Raw genomic sequence first — 21,647 nt, forward strand, 5'->3', positions numbered from 1 at the left:
CCCCCTCAATCTTGTTTTCCTATTTTAATCTGATCATTCTATTGATCTGTTTTCAAAAGCAATATCCTTTCTTCTACTCAGATATAGTAATTTCTATTGATTTGTCCTCAAAATCACAGCCTTTCTTTTATGACTGCCAATGCTCAAGTTTGCACAGTGAATATTTTATTGTAGGATTTGTAAATTCTCCAGTGGGCATCTTCTGTTTTTCTTCTCCTAGCTTTTTTTTTCACTTTCCAAGATAATTTTTTCCTTTAAATCCTTATACATGTATTTAATAGTTTATTAAAGTCCATGACTGCTAACTCTAAAAACAAGGTATTTTCAGGGAATGCTTTTACTATTTTTTTCTAGATAATGTATCTTTTATTCTACTTTGTATGTGTAGTAATATTTTAATACACTTGTGAAGAGTATGTTTCATAGAGAGTTGGAATTATGCTGTTGTGCTTTAATAGTGTATTAATCTGTATTCAGATAAACAGTCAAATGACTAAAAGATCCTACTGATTCAGATTTGGAACCACTTACATTAGTCTCTTACACTGGTCTCTTTCTGGTTTGAACTTGGTTGTGACAGTGACGTTCTTACTTGCAATCCATATCCTTCCTGGGGCCTGATGCACTAGTCAGATCTTCTTCACCCTCGATGGGCTGGAACTCTGATGTCTCCTAGTGCCGCACCAGCTGTGTGCACTACCGCCTTTCATGTGTCAGCCCTCAGGGCCGGGATTCTGCCAGACCTCAGCAAGACCATGCCCACACATGTGTAGCACAGCTCTGGCTGAGGACTCATGCTGCACCCACACACACTCTTACATTCTACCCTTCTCCTCTCGATGCAGATCCCCTTCTCTGTGCTGAAATTTCCAACCACTGAAGCTGCAGAGACCTTAGATTTCTAACTGCTTTAAACGCAGCAAGACCTCATGCTATGCTTAGCTTCTCTTATATGTATAGGAGCATAAAAGGTTCAGCTGATAACTGTGATCAAAATTTCTGCTTTTGCTTAAAAACAGCTACTTTATGCATTTCAGCAAATTTCAGAGTTGTTCCTAATGGAATGTTTCCAATTATACTGTTCTGGCTGGAAGCAGAAGCCAAATGATATATTAATACATTTGCTTTTCTGATGTCCTGATGACTTGAAATATTTACTAGCCAGGCTTTGTGATCTATCTATCTGATCTGTGTGTGTGTGTGTGTGTGTGTGTGTGTGTATGTTTAGATCTGCCATCTCTCTGGTTACCAGAGAGAGATACTCTGGCAGAGTCAAGATTACTTGGTGATCTATTTTTTGATAATTGATGTTTACTAATGAATTTACTTATTCATTTTTTCAATAAATATTCACCGAATGCTAACTATGTATGACTTATTTTGCTAATGATATTTTCCTCTAAGTAAATATAGTTTAACACATTTATTTATTTATTTATTTATTTATTTATTTATTTATTTTGGGGGGGTTTTTCTCCAGTACCGGGAACTGAACTCACGACCTTGCGCTTGCCAGGCAGGCGCTTTTGCCGCTGAGCTAAATCCCCAGCCCCAACACATCTATTTAACAGAACACGGGGTCTGTGCTACACAGACCTACACACTCTGTGTTTCAAAACTTACTTGTTCTGCTACTGCCGGATCGTGTGGCAAGAAGAAGCATACTTGAGGGTTATGATTAGAGATAGCACATAGAAAGATCAATATGTGCTTGTTTCTCAGAAGAGATTCCTGTGATAGAAATATAAATGTGGGAACCCAAACGAAACCTGGCAATACAAGTAATATCATTACTCATTCTTCCTCACATCACCCTAGTTTAATGCTTTGAGTAGGGCATATGGCTAGCTGGTATTTTTCTCATTTGTTTATTTGCTTATAATCTGTCTCCTCCTATTAAAATGTTAACTCTGTGATGGAAAGAATTTTGTTTGCATCATCATCTTCTTGAGTTTCACCATTTGTAACAGTGCCCGGGACACAGAAGGCACTCAGTGAACACAGGTTCAAGAAATGAGCAAGTTGATGTCTTCCTGCCACATAAAATGGAGTATGAGAATGACCACGTCGTAGTCATCTAGGAGTAACTTTAGTTGACTGGCCCAGAGACTGAGTTATTAATTAAAAGTAAGGCACATATTTTAAAACCAATCTTGCTATACAATTAATTACCTTATAGTTTGCATCGTTATGCTCAAAACTCTGAGTCAAATTTACTTGATGCACCAACCGAGCTCATGGCATTTGCTAACTGTATTCCTTGGTGAAATGATTTCACCTTTTTTACTGTGATATTATACAATGATACAGATAGTGCTTATGCGGAGGGCCCAATAAACAAACAAATGCAAAACAGAACAGAGTCTCATATACAGCACACATTTGTCATCTTTCTCGTTCTCCTTCTCTTTATCATTTTTACTTTAAGGTAATTTATTTAGATCCATAGATGTACACTTGGTAATCATTTTACCTTGATGACAACAAATGAATTCTAACTTGCTTCTTCAATGAGATAGCATTAGCATTGATACTGGATCTCAGCTACATCAGTTCTGGGGTTTTGCTGTGGATTATATAAGCAATGGAAGAGACTTGAAGAGCTTTGATTTTTCCTTTTTTTTTTTTTTTTTTTTTTTTTTTTTTTGGTACCGGGAATCAAACTCACAACCTCATGCTTGCCAGACAGGTGCTGTGCCGCTGAGCCATATCCTTAGCCCCTTGATTCTTCTTTAGCTGTGCCTAGATAAACTTTTTATTTGCCCTGCATTTTCATGGGCCTGCATTCAACTCCCTGTGCAAGAAGGGTATTATTCTCTGCAAGTCGATATTTTTCCAAAGCCTTTCCATTTTCATATGAGGATGCCAACTTTATTTTCATCTAGGTCATGGCGGGAAAATGCATGTATACTTTTAACTGTGCTTGAGTGGCAGCCAGAATAGCTGTATTCCTAATCCCTGTGTTCAGAGGATATAGGAAAATTCTCCGCCTCTATCAAAACTCACAGGAGGGTTGCCCGAGGGAATAGCTGTATGACCATTCATTTAGCCACCCATTCTGAAGTCCACTGCTGGATTATCTTCTGAGCAGAGACCTATGTCATATTATTCCCCACATTTGCTGTTACTGAATTACATTTTCACACTTGTGGTGCATTGACATTGAAAAATGTTGCATAAAGAGAAAGCTTTCTTATAAAATACTTTGTGGCTTTTATTGTAAAGATGTCAATGCCGCTGTAACTCAACATATTTATGGTGTTCTCTTCATGAAAGCTCACTAGAAATTGAGTTTCTCCTTTATAACCATTTCACACTGTCTCACAAGCACTGTGAATTAATCCTTATTCCTGTTTACACTGGCTACAAGAAGCTTAGAGCTACAACTTGTGACCTGCTTCAAGAGAGTCCTGTATCTTACAGGATGCATTCATATCATCATAATTCTTATTGGTTTGATATCCTATTCTTCGAAAGCATTTTTCATTTGCTTCACATTCCTCATCTACTTAACCTTAAAATCACTTATACTCCTTGATTGTATGTACTTACATATAACAAAATAGGGCGTACTAAGCACTAAAAATCATGTTATTGAATGTAAACTTCTTTTTTATCTGTACCCAAACCTGCTTGATGAATTCAAGTCATACTCAAGCCATTAATATAAGCTACTTTCCAATGAAGGATATCTACTGAGAAGAAACCTACATATATGTACAGAAGACAATCATTAATTATCCTGTTTAATACACACCACATACAACACAAATGCGTATTCTTCTCATGGAAACGAGGACTACAATTCATAGCTAGTAGCTGTTGGTTGATTCTGATACTGTATACTCTGAGATGGAGAGTAGTTCAGGCCAACAGGCTTCATATAGTATATCAAAAGTATCTTTTTCACTTGAGGCACATGAGACTGCCACTAAGTGACAGTGCTGTCATTACAAAATACCAATTGTGTGTGATCCAAAATAATACTTGTGCAACTCACCAAGGACAGGACTCTACACTGGTTTTATATCATCATGTCATGTCAGAGAATGAATGTCACTGAGCTGGCTTGGGTTTAAATTAGGGTCATAATTATCTGTTATAATTTGTTATAAGATGCAGATTTCTATACCATCTTATTTATTTTGTAACAGAGATAGCATATGTTGCAATGCACTTTCCCTAATTTTGATAAATTTGTGCAGAATCACTATGCCTTGTGCATTTACTTTGAAGCAAATTCACAGGGCAGCTGAGATTAGATTTTGGAGTTAAAAAATGAGTCTTGCATCTGTGTTTTGTCACTTACTATTTATATGTTTGGAGAATGTACTAGGTAATTATCCATTGAGTCATGTATTAGTTAGAAAACACTGCTTACCCTCTTGCTATGGACTTTTAGAAGGCTGTAAGAAATACATCAATAACTTTCTTAGTGAAACTTCACATGACTTTATTTTCAAAGTAGTTCTGCAATTCCTACTGGAGTAGGAACTTCCTTGATGCAAAGTGCTCCAACAACATCTAGCTGAAGATACATAAGACAATAAGACACTTCTAAAGATATTTATGTCTATTTGTTATTATTATTTTAGTAACAATGAGTTAGGCTCTCCAAGCATAATGGTACCTACTCTAGGGGGCTGAGATTCTCAGGGAAGCTGTTTAAGGGACAGATGGACCAGGGTGACATTTCAAGGTTCGGCAATGGTGAAAATGTCCTTTTAAGAGTAACCAAATAATCCCAGGGTTACTACAAGTCTTTCCTTCAAAATTCTGGGCAATGTGGTACTACTTAACTTCTGAAGGATTTAAAGTTACAAAGGAAGGGAAGTTGTAATTATTCTGGCTCCCAGAACTACAGAAGTAAAATTAGTCAAATTTATTTTTCTTCTAAAATAATACAAATAAAGCTTTGGAAAAGGTCTACTTTTTCCCAGAAAGAAGTAACTTCATATAGGATGGAAGCATGTGGCACAGTTCTATGACATTTTGTAAAGAAACTCCACACATTGTACCTCTTGCATTATGTTTCTCAACTAGTATGGCCAGTATACAATTATCTTTTAGTGCACATAAAAGATGTAAAATAAAATTGTTTTTCAAAAATCCTTCTTTTTTCTAAGTTTAGGGAGAAAGACAAACACATAAGCAAAAGCAATTAATATTCACTGGGTGAATATTATGCCTTATGGTAGGCCTGATGTGTTTTCCCATTAAGCCTTTCAGAAGAAAGAAAAGCAAAGCAAGAAAAGAATGAAGCCAGTGAGGCAGACAGGTTAATTCAAAATGAAACACTATAAGTTAGATGCCAGAGAACACCTCTGTCATTCTTCAGGATATTTCCAAATGACACAATTAGCAAATGTACCCAGACCTCTACCAATAATAATGGATCATATTACAGAAATTCAGTAGGGAGAGAAGACAGCACACTCTCTCTGAAAACCCGAAAATCTTGTGAAATTTTCATGAATATTCATGAAACAATTTTTAAAAGCAGAATCATATAATCACATGGTAAATTGTGTATAGTAGTAGAGGGCTGTAGACTTTGGATGAAGAAAGATGATGAAAAATCTTAGGCCTTTAAAATAAGAGGAGATATTTGGATAGTTGGGACACTGGCCAGAGTGAAAAATAAATAAGAAACAAACAGAGAAGCAGCAAGAGAAAGAAAACTCCTGTTCTTCCCTGAAATAGCATAGATTCAGACACTGACACCATGTAGCTTCACTGAGAATAGAAAACATAAAACTGTAAAAAGGTACAACAAATGCATACATTGACAGCAATATACTTATTCTTTAATTGCACTCAGTATGCCATTTTTCTTAAATAGACATTTTAATGGGTTCCAGGCTAAGAATATAATAACACGGGTCCTTGTATTTTGAACATATTTTTGTGTGTGTGCAATAAATGGCAAAACCTTTCCAAGATGAATCTGTTGTCATGGCTTCCTTTTCCCATTGCTATTCTCCCTGGTTTATTTCCCTTTTTATTGCCCATTGCTTTTAGAAGGAATAAATATTAATGAGTTCCACAATATCGTTTGTACTCCTCTGTTAACACCGGAGAGAGTAGCTACTCCCTACTGAGCTATCACCGGCAAGGTAGAGAATAGCTGGCCCAGCCACAAACCATTTCTTTTATATCCTTAGATAGCAGGAGTGTGCGCCTGAAAAAAAAAAATGCTACCCATTCACCAGTGAGCGTCCCTAAGTGCTAACCTGAAAATTCCTTCTGGTGCTATCATTCATCTACAACAGTCTCGATGAATTAAGTGCTTCAGGGTTACAGAAAGCACACATACTGAAGCCACTCGATAGTGTCAGTGGAAGTGACATTTTATCCCCCATCTTTCTTTCATTAAGGGAAAACGCTGTATTGATGGCTACAGCTTCTTTCCATCTCAGGTTACAGGGATGAAATAAGATGAAATAATGGCCTTCCTCTCCAACTTCCAGCGTAACTACTAGCATGGTATAGTGGGCTTTTAAAGATTTATGGCTAATACTGGGCTCAATGAGTGTCAGTGAGATCAGTGTCAGGCCTGAAAGTTCAGGGCTCTTCCTGTGTCATGGCGCCATAGGGCACAGCCTGAGTTCATTGCTGTGAGCCTCCACCTGAATAGACCACCCTTTTCTATAACTTCTCCTGGCTGCAAGGGCTTCTGGGAGACTCTCACCAACCAATGGAGGCAGTGACTGTGGCAGATGTTCCTGTGAACTTCACTAAGGAGAAGTGGGCTGTGCTGAATCCATCTCCAAAGAAGCTCTACAGAAATGTGATGTGGGAAACATTTAGGAGTACAAATGCTACAGGAAGGTCTCCGGACAACCGGCAAATTGAAGAAGAATAAAAACAATTGCTCAGGAAATCAAAGAAATGAAGAGATAGCAAAATGCGATCAATATAAAACAGAATCAACATGAAAACATATTCCCCAGACTCCAGATGCCAATGCAAACATGCAGCAAGCTGCTTTAAAACTAGCTGGAAGTCTTGTTTGTAGAGCCCTTGATTGGGCATTTTTCATTAAATATGCTCATCTTACTTCCCGCTGGAGAGAAGCTTTCACCAGAAACAGTTATTGTCAAATACATGAAAGAAATCATAGTGCGAAGAAGTCTTGTATGTGCAAGCCATGTGGAAAGGCATCCCCTACAAAGAGTTACTATAAAACATATGAACAAGTCACACTGTGGAGTAACCCCATGTGTGCAAGCAATGTGAGAAGGCATTTACTACACACCTATCTTGTCAAATACATGAGAGAACTCACACAGACAAGAATCCATGTAAATGTGAGCCATGTGGAAACAGATTCATTAGTAAGTCCTCATTTTATATACATAGATCTCACACTGGGGAGGAACATTATGCACATAAACAATGTAAGGAAAGCACTCAGTGAACATATTTTTTATCAACTACATGAAAGAAGTCATACTAGAGAGTGACCTTCTATATAAGTCTATTTTAAAAAAAAAAAACTTGTGAAAATTCCTCATGTAGTGGAGATTGGTGCTCATATAAACAAAAAATCTGATGTCAAGATCTCTTCATGGATTTTCCAAAAAATACACCACCAGGTGAAAAAAAAATAAAGAAATAATTTTTGGGGGTTCTAGTGAGGATCAAAAGATACATTAGAATTAGGGGCAGATTTCTTGGGAAGCCTATGAGTGTTAAGGTTCAGGGCCCCACATTGAGCATAGGACCTTTCTGAGGTCCTGGAAGAAACTTTAATGAGTAGTGAGTGCTTTTGTACTTGGAATTCTGAAGTCTCCTCCTGCTCTTTCTCTTCCATCTCCTCCATTTCCTTCTCTTCCTCCCCTTCTCTTTTTCCTCCTCCTCCTCTCTTCCTTTCTTCCTCATTTTTCTTCTCCTTCACTCCCTCTTCCTCCCTATTCTCCTCCTCCTCCTCCTTTTACTCCTTCTCCTCTTTCTGCCCTCTTCCCAGTATTGTATAAACTTTAGTGCCTGAAGTGTGGCTCCCTTATCCCCCTACAGTACCTTCCAAAAGGACTCTCATTAACTTTGTGATCAAAGTGATCAAAAAGACAGAGATTTCTATGCCTATTCCAAACCTACAGTATCACCACTCTGATGGGAAATACCAAGATCATTTTTCATTTTTCTTCAAGCACCCAGGTTATTTTTCAACTATACATTTTTGAAATATGGGCTTTAGAGATCAGTGATTTACTTGATGAAGCATGGGAAAAAATCTCTGTGTAGACAGATTTTGGTGTCATGCGTGCTCAGAGCTTAACTGGAGAGCCCTGAACTAGCACAACCCAAGGACTGTCCCCATGTCAGCCTTGTGAAGGGTCACTCTGAACTCCACATTAACCAACCAATAAATACAAGGCTACTGTTAGGGCACAAATGTCCAGATGACAGGGATCAAGGCTGCTTTCTAAAGATTCTATCTTCAACAACTAAATCTGTGATGTAACCTGACCGTTGTTCAATAAATATTTGTTGAATGACTTTAAGAATACCAAATGGAATTCTTAAATTTGTGACATTTCAGTGATCAGACCGTGTGGAATACTAACCCTGGGGAGAACAGACACAGAACAAACTCAGCAGCAAGTCCTTGATTTCAACGGCTGTTCCCTGCATAAGAATGTCTCTCCAAATAAACTCAATAATTAATACAGGGCCTTCATAAAGGTGATCAACACTGTCATCATCAATGTTAGCACTGTTATTTTATTCTATTGCAGACATTCAGAATTTAAATGGAGGTATTTATAAGTACTTTGTGCAATTTCTCCTTGTTGGAGAGCTTCCATTGTGTCTAGCCTCTTAACAAAATGATTACCCAATACGCTTCATCTTTATTAGCTCTGTGCAACTTCTACACTGCTGTTAGCTCATTATCTGTGGCTTTGTCCAAGACACCAATAAGCACTCTGAGTTTGACCTACTCCAGGTAGTAATTCCTTTGCCAATATCATTTACCTTTCTCATGGGAAGACTGGGAAAAGCTAGAATGGCAGGAAGGGAGATATGTTTGAAATACTCATACAATTGTGTTGTTTCTATTCTGCAGTTTCAAAAGTGTGCAATCGTTTTCCGGCATTGTTGAAGGACATTGAATTGGAAGCAACTGGCAGCAAGTCAACTTCTATTGAGTTTTATGTTTCTAAAGATTATCCTCCACTCTAAAGATATTACAGAAAATGTGTATTACCTGAGAAAATTTTCTGTCAAGTGCGATTTAACTGATGGAACTATTCATTCTTCTAGATGGTTCTGACATAGTATGCACATATAATTTAATTTAATTGCATGTTATTTCCTTGAGAAAGGGAAATTTTCAGCCATGCTTTGTGTATAAAGATGGAATTATTACTGGTGAATGTAATGTATAATCTGTTAGTTTGTTTATGTATTTGTCATCAGTGGTGTGTATTTCAACTGAATAATCCAAATTATTAGTTTCATCACCATACACATTTGTAATTCAGTTGGCTACTCTCATATTTCATAGCTGCAGTTCAGAATTAAAATAAAATGTCCATCTGTAGTAACCTTTGATTCTGAGATTAGAAAATTCATTTCTAGTCTTCTTTTACTGGTACTAGAGCATCTACATAAGAAGAATATAATTGACATTTTTCTCTTATTTAGTGCTATTATTCAATTGATTGGATTTTTATCTAACCCATTTTATATTCTCTACTGGACTGAAAAATGTGTATATATATATATATATATATATATATATATACAAAATATGAAAAAGTGACCTTATTATATTATCCAATAATACATATCATACAATATATATTTAGTATTCACCTTTTTCCTTCATGGTATACTCCTTACCCTTTTTTCCTATCATATATCATTTTTGATGTAATATATATGATTCCTATCATATATTAATGTTAACTAACTGTATATTGCAATTTGTTAATCAACAATAATACAATTAGTATTGCTTCATATACATATATGCTTACTGAGATTACCCAAGTGTTTACCAAATTCTTTGCTTATCTCAGACTCTTTCTACATTCAATTTCCTTTTCCTTGAAGGTTCATCCAGGGAAAGATTACAGGAGGTAAACCCTTTCACCTTTGTTTGAATTTTGCTTATACACTTGAATGTTATACCGCTGGATAAGTATTTCTAAATTAGCAATCATTTTTTTCCCAATACTTTCCTCCAAGATCATGTGCCTTTCCTGCCACCACTGAGGATCTCACTATCAATTTGTTAGATTTTCTTGTAATTAACCTTTTCCTTCTCTCTACTCCTTTAATATGCTTTTTTATTTAATGAGCAGAATATCGCTATCTTCTCTCTAGATGCAGCTATTTCATTTTTCCTAGTTCTGTACATCATTTTTAGTTAATTCTTGAAAATTCTATTTTCTGTCCCTTTCATTCTTTCAATCTGTGCTTTCCTGTTCAACTTTGTGTGATGACTATCTTAATTTTTCATTTCCAATTTCATTTCTCAGTGCTGAATATCGAACAATTTCTTTAATTTGTCTTCATTTTACTTGTAACTCAAGTAAAATGGGTTAGCTCAAACTGCCTAATACACTAATTTTTAAAACACTTTCCAATGATACATTTCTCAGTTTTGGAATTTCTATTTCTTTTAAAAAATATGGGTATCTCTCACTATGACTCTATTTATATTTTATTTTCTTCCTTTTACATCTTTAATAAGTTTTAACAGTGTACTTTATGGCCTCTACCCATTATTTTTAGTACTTCTAATCTTAGAAGACTAATCTCATAGCTTATTTTTAATTTTAAACCCTATGTACATAATTTATAAATTTGGATGGTGCAGTTGGTGTGTGTGTGTGTGTGTGTGTGTGTGTGTGTGTGTGTGTTGTGGGGATATTTTGCCTTTCATTGAACCTCTCTCTGCAGAGTTTTTGGAAGTTTCATAATACAGGAAGTCCCCCGTTTATGAACATTTCAGTTGCAAACTTTCACATATGAATGGACCTCACATTGTGAACATTTGTAGATGGGAACGCATCGCAGAAGGCGGCTCACGTGTCTGCTGGACACGGTCACAGTTGTGCTGTTGTGTGCTTGCTGAACAGTGTGACCATGTAGAGCAGCACAGTGCTCAGTCAGAGCCCAGGATGTCTGGGAGCAAGAGGAAAGGCAGTAGTGATGAGGAGGGGCCTGCCAGGGAGTGCAGAGCAACATACATTGTAAATTTGCTTCAAAGGTGTATAAGCCTCACTTCTTCAGGCTTACAAATGAACCCAACTTAGGAACTTTCTCCAGGAACAGAATGGGTTCCTAAGTCAGGGACTTACAGTACTACTGGCTCATACCATGTCTTTCAGATTAGTTTGTAGTCTTATGATCTGAATTCATAGAAGTAACCATAAACTTGAAACTAATACTGATTTGAGGACCAGCCCATGGTCATAATTCTTTAAAAAGGCTTGCTTTTCCCCTGACCCGAGGCCGAGGCTGCCCTGCTTCAGTATCATCTCCGTGCAAAGGAAGCTGAGTTCCTCCACTCCTTGCTGCCATAACTCTCTGGAGTTAATGGACTAATACGTTATTTCTGCACGTATTTCTGGCTAAATGTTCTACGGCATGGTCCTCATCAGACTTGCTCCCTGCAAGTCTTCACAACACATAATCTTCCTCTTGTGCAATACCCGCCCCCAGGTAACAACAGACAGTAACAGCCGAACCTTGCTGTTTTGTTCCAGGAGTCACTTAAACAAGACTTTACTTCTGTCCTTACAAGCATTTAAAGGACATTATATCCTACATGTCTAGGTATCTTGGAAAGGATGATTTCCAGGTAATCTAGTCTGCCATATTGCTGGGAATAAAATAGAAAAATCATTTTATATGGGTATGTTGAGGCAAATAAAGTCACTGAAATTCAAAAGACTGCTCAGCTATAGACTATAACTAGAAAAGAAAAAAATTATATAAAAATATTCTTTTCAATGAGTGACCAAACTACTCAAAGTGCATTATCCTTGATTTGTTATTTGTTGTAGCACCTAGTTCATGCATCCTCTATTCAAATTCAGAAGTGTGAATAGGTCTTTTTTCATAACTGAAGGCCATAGTCAATGTGAACACGGCCCCTTCCTAAAATGGAGAATCTTAAAGGGGTGAGGGTCTACTTGAAACATTTGAGGGATAGTTTTCAGGCAAACAGCAAAAAACACTGCACTATCTTATAAAAGCAACAATAAGTATGTCAATTGACAAATGTTTATTAAACATCTAAATCAAAAGTAGTCATAGAAGTAGTATGTTCATGTTTATTTGACTTTTAAGATGCTTTACTATATTTTTCTTTGATTTCCTGTTTGGTGGAATACTTCTTGAAGTTTCTACAGTAAGTTCTGGCTTCAGTAAAAAGCTTCAGTTACTTCTGGGTAGACCACTAACTACCTTAATCTAATCCCCAGCAGGTGAGCTTTTATTAGCTTTTATCCCAATTGCTGGAACCTCTTGGCATCTCACTTTCCATTTATCATTCCACTGAGCACAGAGAAATTTCAGAGAGTAACAGCCTTCCTCTCCCAGAAGATATCCCGAGGACAGACTCGCACAAGAATGATCTGACTCATTCAAGGACTGCTCACATTTTAATTACTCTATAATTTTATTGCAATGCTTTTTACACCTTATTGTATAGAGTATAGACTGAGTTTCCAAAATGCAACCATCACATGTTTTAGTTCCCTTTTTGTTTGTCACATTAAAGTTAGCTGAGTAAAAGCGGAATACTTAGAAATTGTGTTATGAAAACTAATCATACCTAGATTAATTTCTCACAACGAAAGTGTGCATTACAAAATTTCATAAGCCTCTTTGCATAATTATAATGCCTACTGAAAGTTTTAGAAGTCAGTGATTCTAAATTTTTTTAATGTTTGTCTGTAACTAATATCTCCATAGTGATGCTGTAGGATGTCAATAACATGAAATCATTCATATTTCATGGAATAGCTTTGATGTAATTCTAGCAAGTAGAAATATGGAGACTAGAAGTACACCCCTCTCTTTCCTAGATGTTTAAGGATTATACCAGGGAATTTATAGACTCTCTGCCATTCCCATGATGCTGATACACATTTCTGATGGAAATGTCATGTAAAATATTCTCAGCTACCTGTTATTTCGTAAGTGATGGATAGGAAAGGTGCAGCACTAGACTTCGACGTGCTCTGATATTTACTTTCTGAAATAACAGGGAAATAGCACCATAAGCATAGCCTTTCTTCTTTGCTTTTTCAAAAGAAGCTGTGACTAAAGTGTGCTGCTTGGTGGAAACTGTAGATAAAAGACTATAATCCTAATGAGTTCGCCTTCTCTTTAGGCATGGTTTCACTACATTGTTCTGCTTATGTCTTTGATGAACATGGGAGAATGCACATACTTCATTCACCTTCTGCCTATTCACTGTTCAATTATCCTTGCACCATCTGTCTGGCCACTGACCCTCCAATCTATTTTGCTGGCACATCTGACGTGCTGTCATCGTACAGGATCACTGTCAGAGCCGTCTTTCCCAGTAACCCCACTGCAGTGGCCTTTTCCAGACTTCACTGTAGAACTCTTGATGTGCTTTTCACGGAGGAGTGTTCTTAGGTTTCTTACAACATATATCACTTTTAAGTTTTAGTTTCCCTTGATTATTTTCCATCTGCACCAAATGGAAGAATTCCTTGACTGCTGTAGTTGAAATCTACTTTAATTTCACTTTGAACTTTAAAAACACTCAACATACACCCATGCATCCAATAACAGCAATATTTTTGTTAGTTTTCTAGGAGTTTAATACAACTACCTTCCTTATGGCCAAGGCCTCTACTTTTCATATTTTGTTAAAGAGTAGATTTCATTCCAGTATAAGCTGGACATTCTTCACAGCCTACTGGAATCCCGATCAGCCCAAAAGAACTTATCAAGGGTTTTAACCCTAACTCTTCTCATTATAGAACTTGTCAAGTCTTTCTTCTAAAGACTTGATATACTGGAAGTTGTGGTCACCTGAATAGTGTGTGTGTGTGTGTGTGTGTGCGTGTGTGCGTGTGTAAGACCAAAATCGTGAGATTTTCTTGCAGCCAACAGCAGAATAAAAATAAAATGTAGATGCACTCTAAGATCAAGTGGATATATTTTTTGGTCATCTATAGAAGGTATTACTAATTAATCGCTATACTGTTAATGTAACTCAAATGACACAAATAGCATAGCAAGTTGTGACTAGTATGCTAAATATTTTTTTGAGTAGTTTAATCAGATGTCTTTAATTTTCTGGAAATTAAATATACTAACTGCATGAAACAGAATTTTTCTGGTCTGTCAGTGTGATATGAGTCAGTTAATAGTAGCACATACACAGATGAACAAAGTGGGTAATGTGCCTCTGTAATACTGACGTAGCCACTCCCCATGTACACGGACCTCCCAAGGTGATAGAGGAAGTTTCTGTCAATTTCATACTGCCAAGGTGATGAAGGAGGTTTCTGTCAATTTCATATTACTTGCTGTTTTTTGTGTTAATAAATTTATTTTTGAGTGAAAGTATTTGATTTTGAGGGAAGATATTTTTAACACCTTGGTTACATGTGGGACAAATCATACAGCACACAGTGTGAATCTGAAATAAATGAATATTATAGACTTTGTTCATCAAAGTGAATACACTACAAATTTCTCTTAGGCTGAGTTGTTCATGGTTCTATAGCAGAAGGTAGACTGTGAACATTCTGCCCAGCCCAGCCTATTTGTCTTTTTATTCATACATACACAGTCTTCGCTTGTCATCCCTTGTTACAGCTGATACATTGTGTCACCTTGAGGAGTCTACAAGCTTAAGTAAGTAACTCAGCCTTTCTTTATCCTGGGATGAAAAGGACATGCCCTTTTCGCTCTAGGATACTGTTCGTTGTGTCAATTTAAAAAGTTTAAAAGTTCAACTAAGTGATTCAGCAGGGGGCCAGGGTCCTTACTTTGTAACATTCTCAGCTTGTGGAAGAGGGGGGCATGGAGATGGTATGGGCCTGAGCAGATAGCTGATATACAACATAAGGGGAAAAAAAAGAGGCTTGCTTTCTCCCTCTTTTGCTCTTGCTGATTCTGCTGTCTTCTGCTGCCTTAGGCTGTTACCCCAGTGTCATGACACTCTGCTTGGAGCCAGCTGATCATGGACTGAAACCTCCACAAACTGTGAGCTAAATAAACCTCTCCTTCCTTAATTTTGGGCCTCTGGTATTTTGTCTTAGCAACAACAACAAAACAGTAACCAAGACAACCCTGGCATGCTGGTGTACTAGTTTCTTACTGGAAAATGTTAAGTGCCCTTGGTGAAAGAGGTTGGGAGGAGTACTTGTGTAGTTCAACTTTTGAGGAAAAAATGCTGCATTTTAAAGGAGAACCAACTGTTGTGGAAGCCCCCTATAAAATATGTTTTAGTATTCTTAGTATATGATATAAAGGGCAGAAATTCCTAAGTTATTCATCTTACACATTAACATTACAAATATTAATTTTAGGTAAGTAATTCTTTAATATTTATTAACATTTGCTTTAGAGTAACAGATATATCATAATGATATTCCTTTTGTGTTTCTTTGACTTTTATTTTGTATTTCTTTGGCTTTTATTTTGAATTCATTTGCAGTAGTTTGAGGAGGTATGAAAGACTCTATGAAAAACATGAAAAAAAATCCAGTTGCAATTCAGAATTCTTAAGGACCCTTTGAAAGTAATAACCTACAAGACACAATTGACATTCAGAAACTAAAATCTATTCTACCTCGAGCCATGAAATTATACTACTCTGAAAAGACTGCTGTAATAAATCTACCTAAGCGAGTTAAAAATGCAGCCATTAAAGTGGCCAAAAATATTAATGTACTAACATTACATGTTTTATGCTACTTCCTTACAACCTCAAGACACATTAGTAGTAAAATGTGTCCCTAGGCTAGATTCCTAAATGAGTTGGCGCGCTCTGTAAAATGAGTAGATACAGAACAATTACATTTTGGAAGTTGCAAATGCAAACCTTCAGTACTTATCTTCCGTGAATGTCTGGTTGCTAATGTCCCTTCTTTGTATAGGAGCACAGAGCCATCTGTTCTTCTGGTTGTTCTGATCACTCTTGCTCAGATCCTGTGCCTGAATAGTCTCTTTTTTTTTTCTTCTTTTTTCATTTGCTGGTGTCAACTAAGATTTTCATTCTTTGCCATTTCCAGTCAGCACAGTTCCTAGAGAAGCCCAACCTACCCTAACCGCAACTTGCCGGATACAACATGCTCATCCTCATTTGCAAGACTGATGCTTTGCTTCCACACACACTATTCCCGCTACCTGGGATAAGCATCCCCTTGCTGTCCTCACTGACTCATGTGTGAGTGGTGTGCCCTTCACCACTTGACTCAAGCGCTACTTCCTCTGTGACAGCCTCTGTTTCTGTGACTTCCCCAAGAGCCATGCTGAAACTTAGCTGTATGGTGTATCACACTGCAATGTAACTACAGATTTGTCTGTGTTTCCCAGTAATGGAGTGAAGGACCTTCACGGCATGAAGTCTGTATTGATGTTTCTAGAGCCTCACTATCTTTCTACATGTTTTGGGATTCTGTTGGCAACATTCAGTATATGTTGAATGGATGTGTGACAGAAATCCCGCTACTCTTCAGATCAAGGGGGTGCCGGGACTGCTTAAAACTCTGCCTAAAATGTGTTCATGTTAGTGTGGATTGAAGATCTAATAGTTCACTGAAAACTTGATCCAACAATGATGAGAATTTAACAACAGCATTAACATTTAAGAATACATACTTTTGTTTTTGGCCATATTGGATTCATTTATTTGTTTGTACACTTACCGCATCTGTCCCCAAAACTGACACTAGAAAATAAAATAAAATCGAAAATACAGCTGTCAAACTATTAAAAGGGAGAAACAGGGCACGTGTTCAGGTTAAAGCTTCCTTTTGTTACAGTCTTTTAAACTCTGAATTTATTTCACTTAAATTCCAACTAAAAGTTTTACTCAGTACCATAACTAATTCATCTCTCAGTACATTTTCAAAAAATGAGAGTGATGTTTATGAGGTTTTACCTCTTATCTAAAGAAAAATGTAGTCATTATATACTTGTGTATACTTATAAGATTTTATTCTAATTTCATAATTAATCTGTTCTGGTAAATTTTGGCACAGAGGGGAATCAGAAAGGTATTTAAAACAAAAATTTAAAAAAGCAGCTCATCAGTTACTCGAATCTGAACAAAGACAGATTTGTATTAAAACTTTTCAACAACCATAATGTGGATTAAAGTTCACCATGGTGTACGTCAACTATAATGAGATCAGAAATACATTTCTTTATGGATCAAATGGCCCTGCATATACGCATGTAGGGCCACCACATGCTTACTCTCCTGAGTAAGTCACTGAGAAGAAAGCAAAACGTACCTTCTTTGTCCTTGTGTGTATCTAAGTGTGACAGGAGGTTGTCGTTCGTCTGCACGCAGTAGGCCTCTCGGGTCTGGACACCTCCTCCGCAGAGGGCAGTCTGGTTGCCACGCCTCTTGTCCTGCTGGCTGAGTAAAGGGTCCACGCGACATTCCGTCCACTCTGTAGTCCTCCAGCCATACCTAGATGAAGCACAAGCCAGCAGGGGCCGCCATGTTTAGTGAATGAAGAATTTCTCTACTCCTCTCATATTTTGTTCTAAAAATTATTTTAATACTGTTTTCCTCTTGACTCCATCACAGACTGGAAGTATGACGCAGAGCAAATTTCAATCCCTTGCTTCCCTTCAGCACTGCCCCAGGAGGAGCAGGGTTAGATTTAGAATGACTCTGTTTTAATTGCCATTTGTAAATATTTTATGCAAAAAGAGAACACTGAAAACATAAAATTTTATGTTGAATTAAGCTAAACCCAAGCCTACCCTTTCTTGATGCTTATAAACAAAGGAAGATCGGATTTGAAAATGGAAAACATTCTAAGTGATGAAAACATTTGTTTTGTCTCTAATAAAATGAACATGGCTGCTTTACACTGGGGCAAAATCATAATCGCGTTAGGGTTAAAGGAAACATAGCAGAACAATCCAGAGTTTTCCCTTTGTTGTCAAGAACGGGAATTTGTTCCACTTGCTGTCTGTAGTGCTAGAAATTCCTGATGAGACAGAGGGTGAAGGTGCTCATAGTTCTACTGTGAGAGACAATCTATGACGTGCAATTAAAGCACCAATCAAGATCATGATGTGCAAAAAGTGCTGGGGACTCTCAGCACAACATGTGCTTGAAGGAGACAGCTAGGACTGTTTCCCAATGCACCTGAAGAGAGGCAGTGATTGCCATGTTTTCACACCTAGGATATGAATGCTCTAAAAGCCCAAAGAAAATGGGTCATGTAGCACTCAAGTCCAGTCACTTTAACCAAAATGCCTTCTCAGAATCAGATTAACAGCTAACATAGATATAAATGGACGTGTCAGTGTTCATCCTGATTAGACAAAAAGGTTAAAGGGGCCCTTAGGTGTCAGATCTGATGCTTTTCTCTGTTAGGGGTAAAGTTTCTTGACAGGAAATCTGAGGTCCATGCTGGCTTCATTTTTTGTAAGTGGCGATTCATGGTTTAACAGAGCTTTAGACCTGGGCATCGGGAACAACACGCTTGACCTCTGTTTGTAAAGACAGGGTAATACTCTGGTCAGTTCTAGAAACATTGAATTGATGCATGTTCACAAGGATAAGATATAGAGAGGTAAAGCCAAATAATTCATGTGTTAGGGAACTTAAATGATGGTCACTTTTAAAATATAGAATGGAATTTCAGTTTAGGTCACATCAAGGAGCCCTGTGAGAAGAACAGACTTGCAGTACTGTAAATACATCATATATTTTAAGAAAAATGCTACTACCTAAAAAAAAGGGGGAACACAGAAATAAACGCAAAGATTGGATCCATTTTGTTAACGATGTTTAAATATAAGAGGAAAAGACAAAAGTAGAAAAAATCCACAGGAGGGAAAATACCCTGAAAATTCTGGCAACCTCCTCGTGTGTGTAATTAGGGAGAAACCGCCAGTCAGTGGGACAGGTGGGGACCGAAGGAAGCTGGAGTTTCCAACCACTTGTTATCCTGGAGGACAATGGGTAATTTCAAAAAGCTGCAGAATTGAAGGTCTCACATAAATCATCACTATTTTTGTTATCTTTAGCTGTACTGGTAGGAGCATTAATTTCCCTTCTCACTGATTTGTGAAGTTCCAATTGTACGCACGCTCTTGAAATGTGTGGAATATTCCAGAGAAGCTCTTGATAAGGTTTGTGCACCACTGAGAAACTAAAATTCACTCAGTTGTTTTATATCCCTTCTGTATTCAGATAAAGCTCAGCTAACGTGGTTGCCAAGATAGTTCACAATAATGTCTTGGAAATAACATTTGTAAGGATGAAAAGAACAGTGCTATCTTGTCAAATATTTCTGAACTCCTCTTACTTCATCTGAATTCAAACATTTCCTGGGTACTGACTACATGTCAGATGTTGTTATATTCTGGTGCTAAAATGACAAATAAATAAACACATGAATGTGACACTGCACCCACACATAGATCTTAAGATTAGTAAGCACAGTTCTTGTCTTTAAAGACTTTTAAGTTTCATTATTTGGTGGTAGTATTTTATTCTATTTAATAGGATTTGTTATACATATTTAAATGGATCACAGAATCTATACTGTGAAAGTCCACTTTATGGAAAAGGGACTGACAAACTACAAAAACGAAAGTACCAAATCAACCTGTCACTGATTTTGTAAGAAAAGTTTTATTGGAACACAGCCAAACGCATTTGTTTACATACTGTCTACAGTGCCAGAGGTGACGCTGAATCATTGCAAGAGAGAAATATGTGACCTGCATAACCTAATGTATTTATTATATGGCCCCTAAGGGGAAAAACAAAATATCTGCCAACTGGTATTACAGAAAGTACGTAAGTAGAGAAGTGCTGCTAAAGTTTAACCTTGATGGGTACTTAGACGCTCCAATTTTCTTCTGCAAAACCTGTAGTTTTCTTTTAGAGTTTGGAGAGGGGTATTTTATTTTTCTGTTTAAAATGTATACAAATGTCTTGGTTACTCACGTGGCACAGAGGGCAATTCCATCTTCTTGGGCCACACAGGCTTCTCTCTCTTCGAGCTCTGGACACTCCTTTTCACTGCCCACGGGAAGCTGTCGGATGGTCCTGGTCCTCACACGGGTGCCCGTAGGGGACGCCATGTCATGGCACGTTTTTGAGCACGGGCTCCATTCCGACCACTCGGACACCTGACACTCTTTGGTGATCACACAGGACTGGAAAGTCACTGGCAGCTTCTCCTGCTGGCAAAAGCTGCAAGAGAGCATTGATATTCTCATCATGGACTCTCAGGCAGTAAGGGATATTGTCTCCTCACCCCACAGGAAAATCGGCTTGGGCATTTTTATTTCTACTTCGAGGTGTGGTTTCAACTTCTTTGAAAATACATGAACATTTACAAAGTGTAAAAAGCAGACTCTAAGCTAACATTTTCATTACTTCCCATTTGGTGAGAGTTGTTAAAACATTCATAGGCAACAGGAAATAAAAGAGTTTAAGGAAAATTAGCTGAAGCTAAGTTTACCATATTGCTCATTTTACTCGTTCCAGATTTGTTTTAATTTAGATAATGAGAAACCAAGAACTGTTTATGTGCATCAATTTCCACTTGGTTTAGAGGTTTAAATAAGTATGCTGGGCTAAATTTAATAGGGTTTGAGTAGAAAAAGTAATTTAATATGTGCCTTAACATTATTTTTAATATCATTTGAAACATTGGTTATAATTTGCAATTATAATGTGTTTATTCAACTAGATGAACTTTTCTAATTAATAGTTTAATATATAGTATACATAAGCTTATCCTAATTAAATAATTCTAAGTATTAGAAATGTGAATATATTTATTTTCATACTATAGAGGTATCCATTAAACATACCTCTAATATTTCATTAATGATCTATTTATGCTCAAATTCTTGTTAATACCTACTTCTATTTCTACTTAAATTAGAGGGATATTGGATTCCCAATCACAACACCTACATATGAAGATGAAGATATTAGATGTCACAGCTAAAAGCACATGCACTTTGCAGCGATTTTGGGAGTAGGATGGACTTATGTTGATTGCTATTTGAACTCTCACCTTCTCAATAACCAGTAATGTAAGTTCCTATGTGCAGCCTGTCACCATGATAGAGAGATCTGCTCCAAACGAGAGAATACACTGATAATTATGACTTATTGTTCAGGTGCTGTATTTATCTGTGATAATTAAGCATTCAGAGAGGCAGGTCCATTTCACCGTAACAACTCCCACTCAATCTTCTTAATCCTCCTGGCTGGTGCATGAAATTGTATTCATAGGGGAGAATTAGAGCTCAAAGTATCAGAGTCAATTTATCTGCATTGAGAGGGTGGAGCCGAGGAGAAGCCGAGGGTGGTAGCAAAAATATCCTGTGGGTCAGCTTTATTTCCTTGTGACCAAGATACCACTTCTATTTAAATGTTATGCACTGAAAAATGATGATATATTAGGACCATGCTAACC

The 21,647-nt window shown here is 37.2% G+C and overlaps 1 protein-coding gene across 1 annotated transcript in view; it reads right to left on the reverse strand.

Annotated features, from left to right (window-relative positions):
• Thsd7a (thrombospondin, type I, domain containing 7A) overlaps window positions 1-21,647 on the reverse strand; it is a gene marked incomplete at its 5' end in the record, with an annotated part of 215,631 nt that overhangs the window by 154,757 nt on the left and 39,227 nt on the right. The window contains 2 exon segments of the mRNA XM_005388151.2: window positions 17,472-17,653; window positions 20,159-20,407. Coding sequence (XP_005388208.2) covers window positions 17,472-17,653; window positions 20,159-20,407 — 431 coding nt within the window.

The sequence above is a fragment of the Chinchilla lanigera genome, unplaced genomic scaffold (genome assembly GCF_000276665.1).
Source record: "Chinchilla lanigera isolate Chin_1 unplaced genomic scaffold, ChiLan1.0 scaffold00031, whole genome shotgun sequence".
Classification (NCBI taxonomy): Eukaryota; Metazoa; Chordata; class Mammalia; order Rodentia; family Chinchillidae; genus Chinchilla; species Chinchilla lanigera.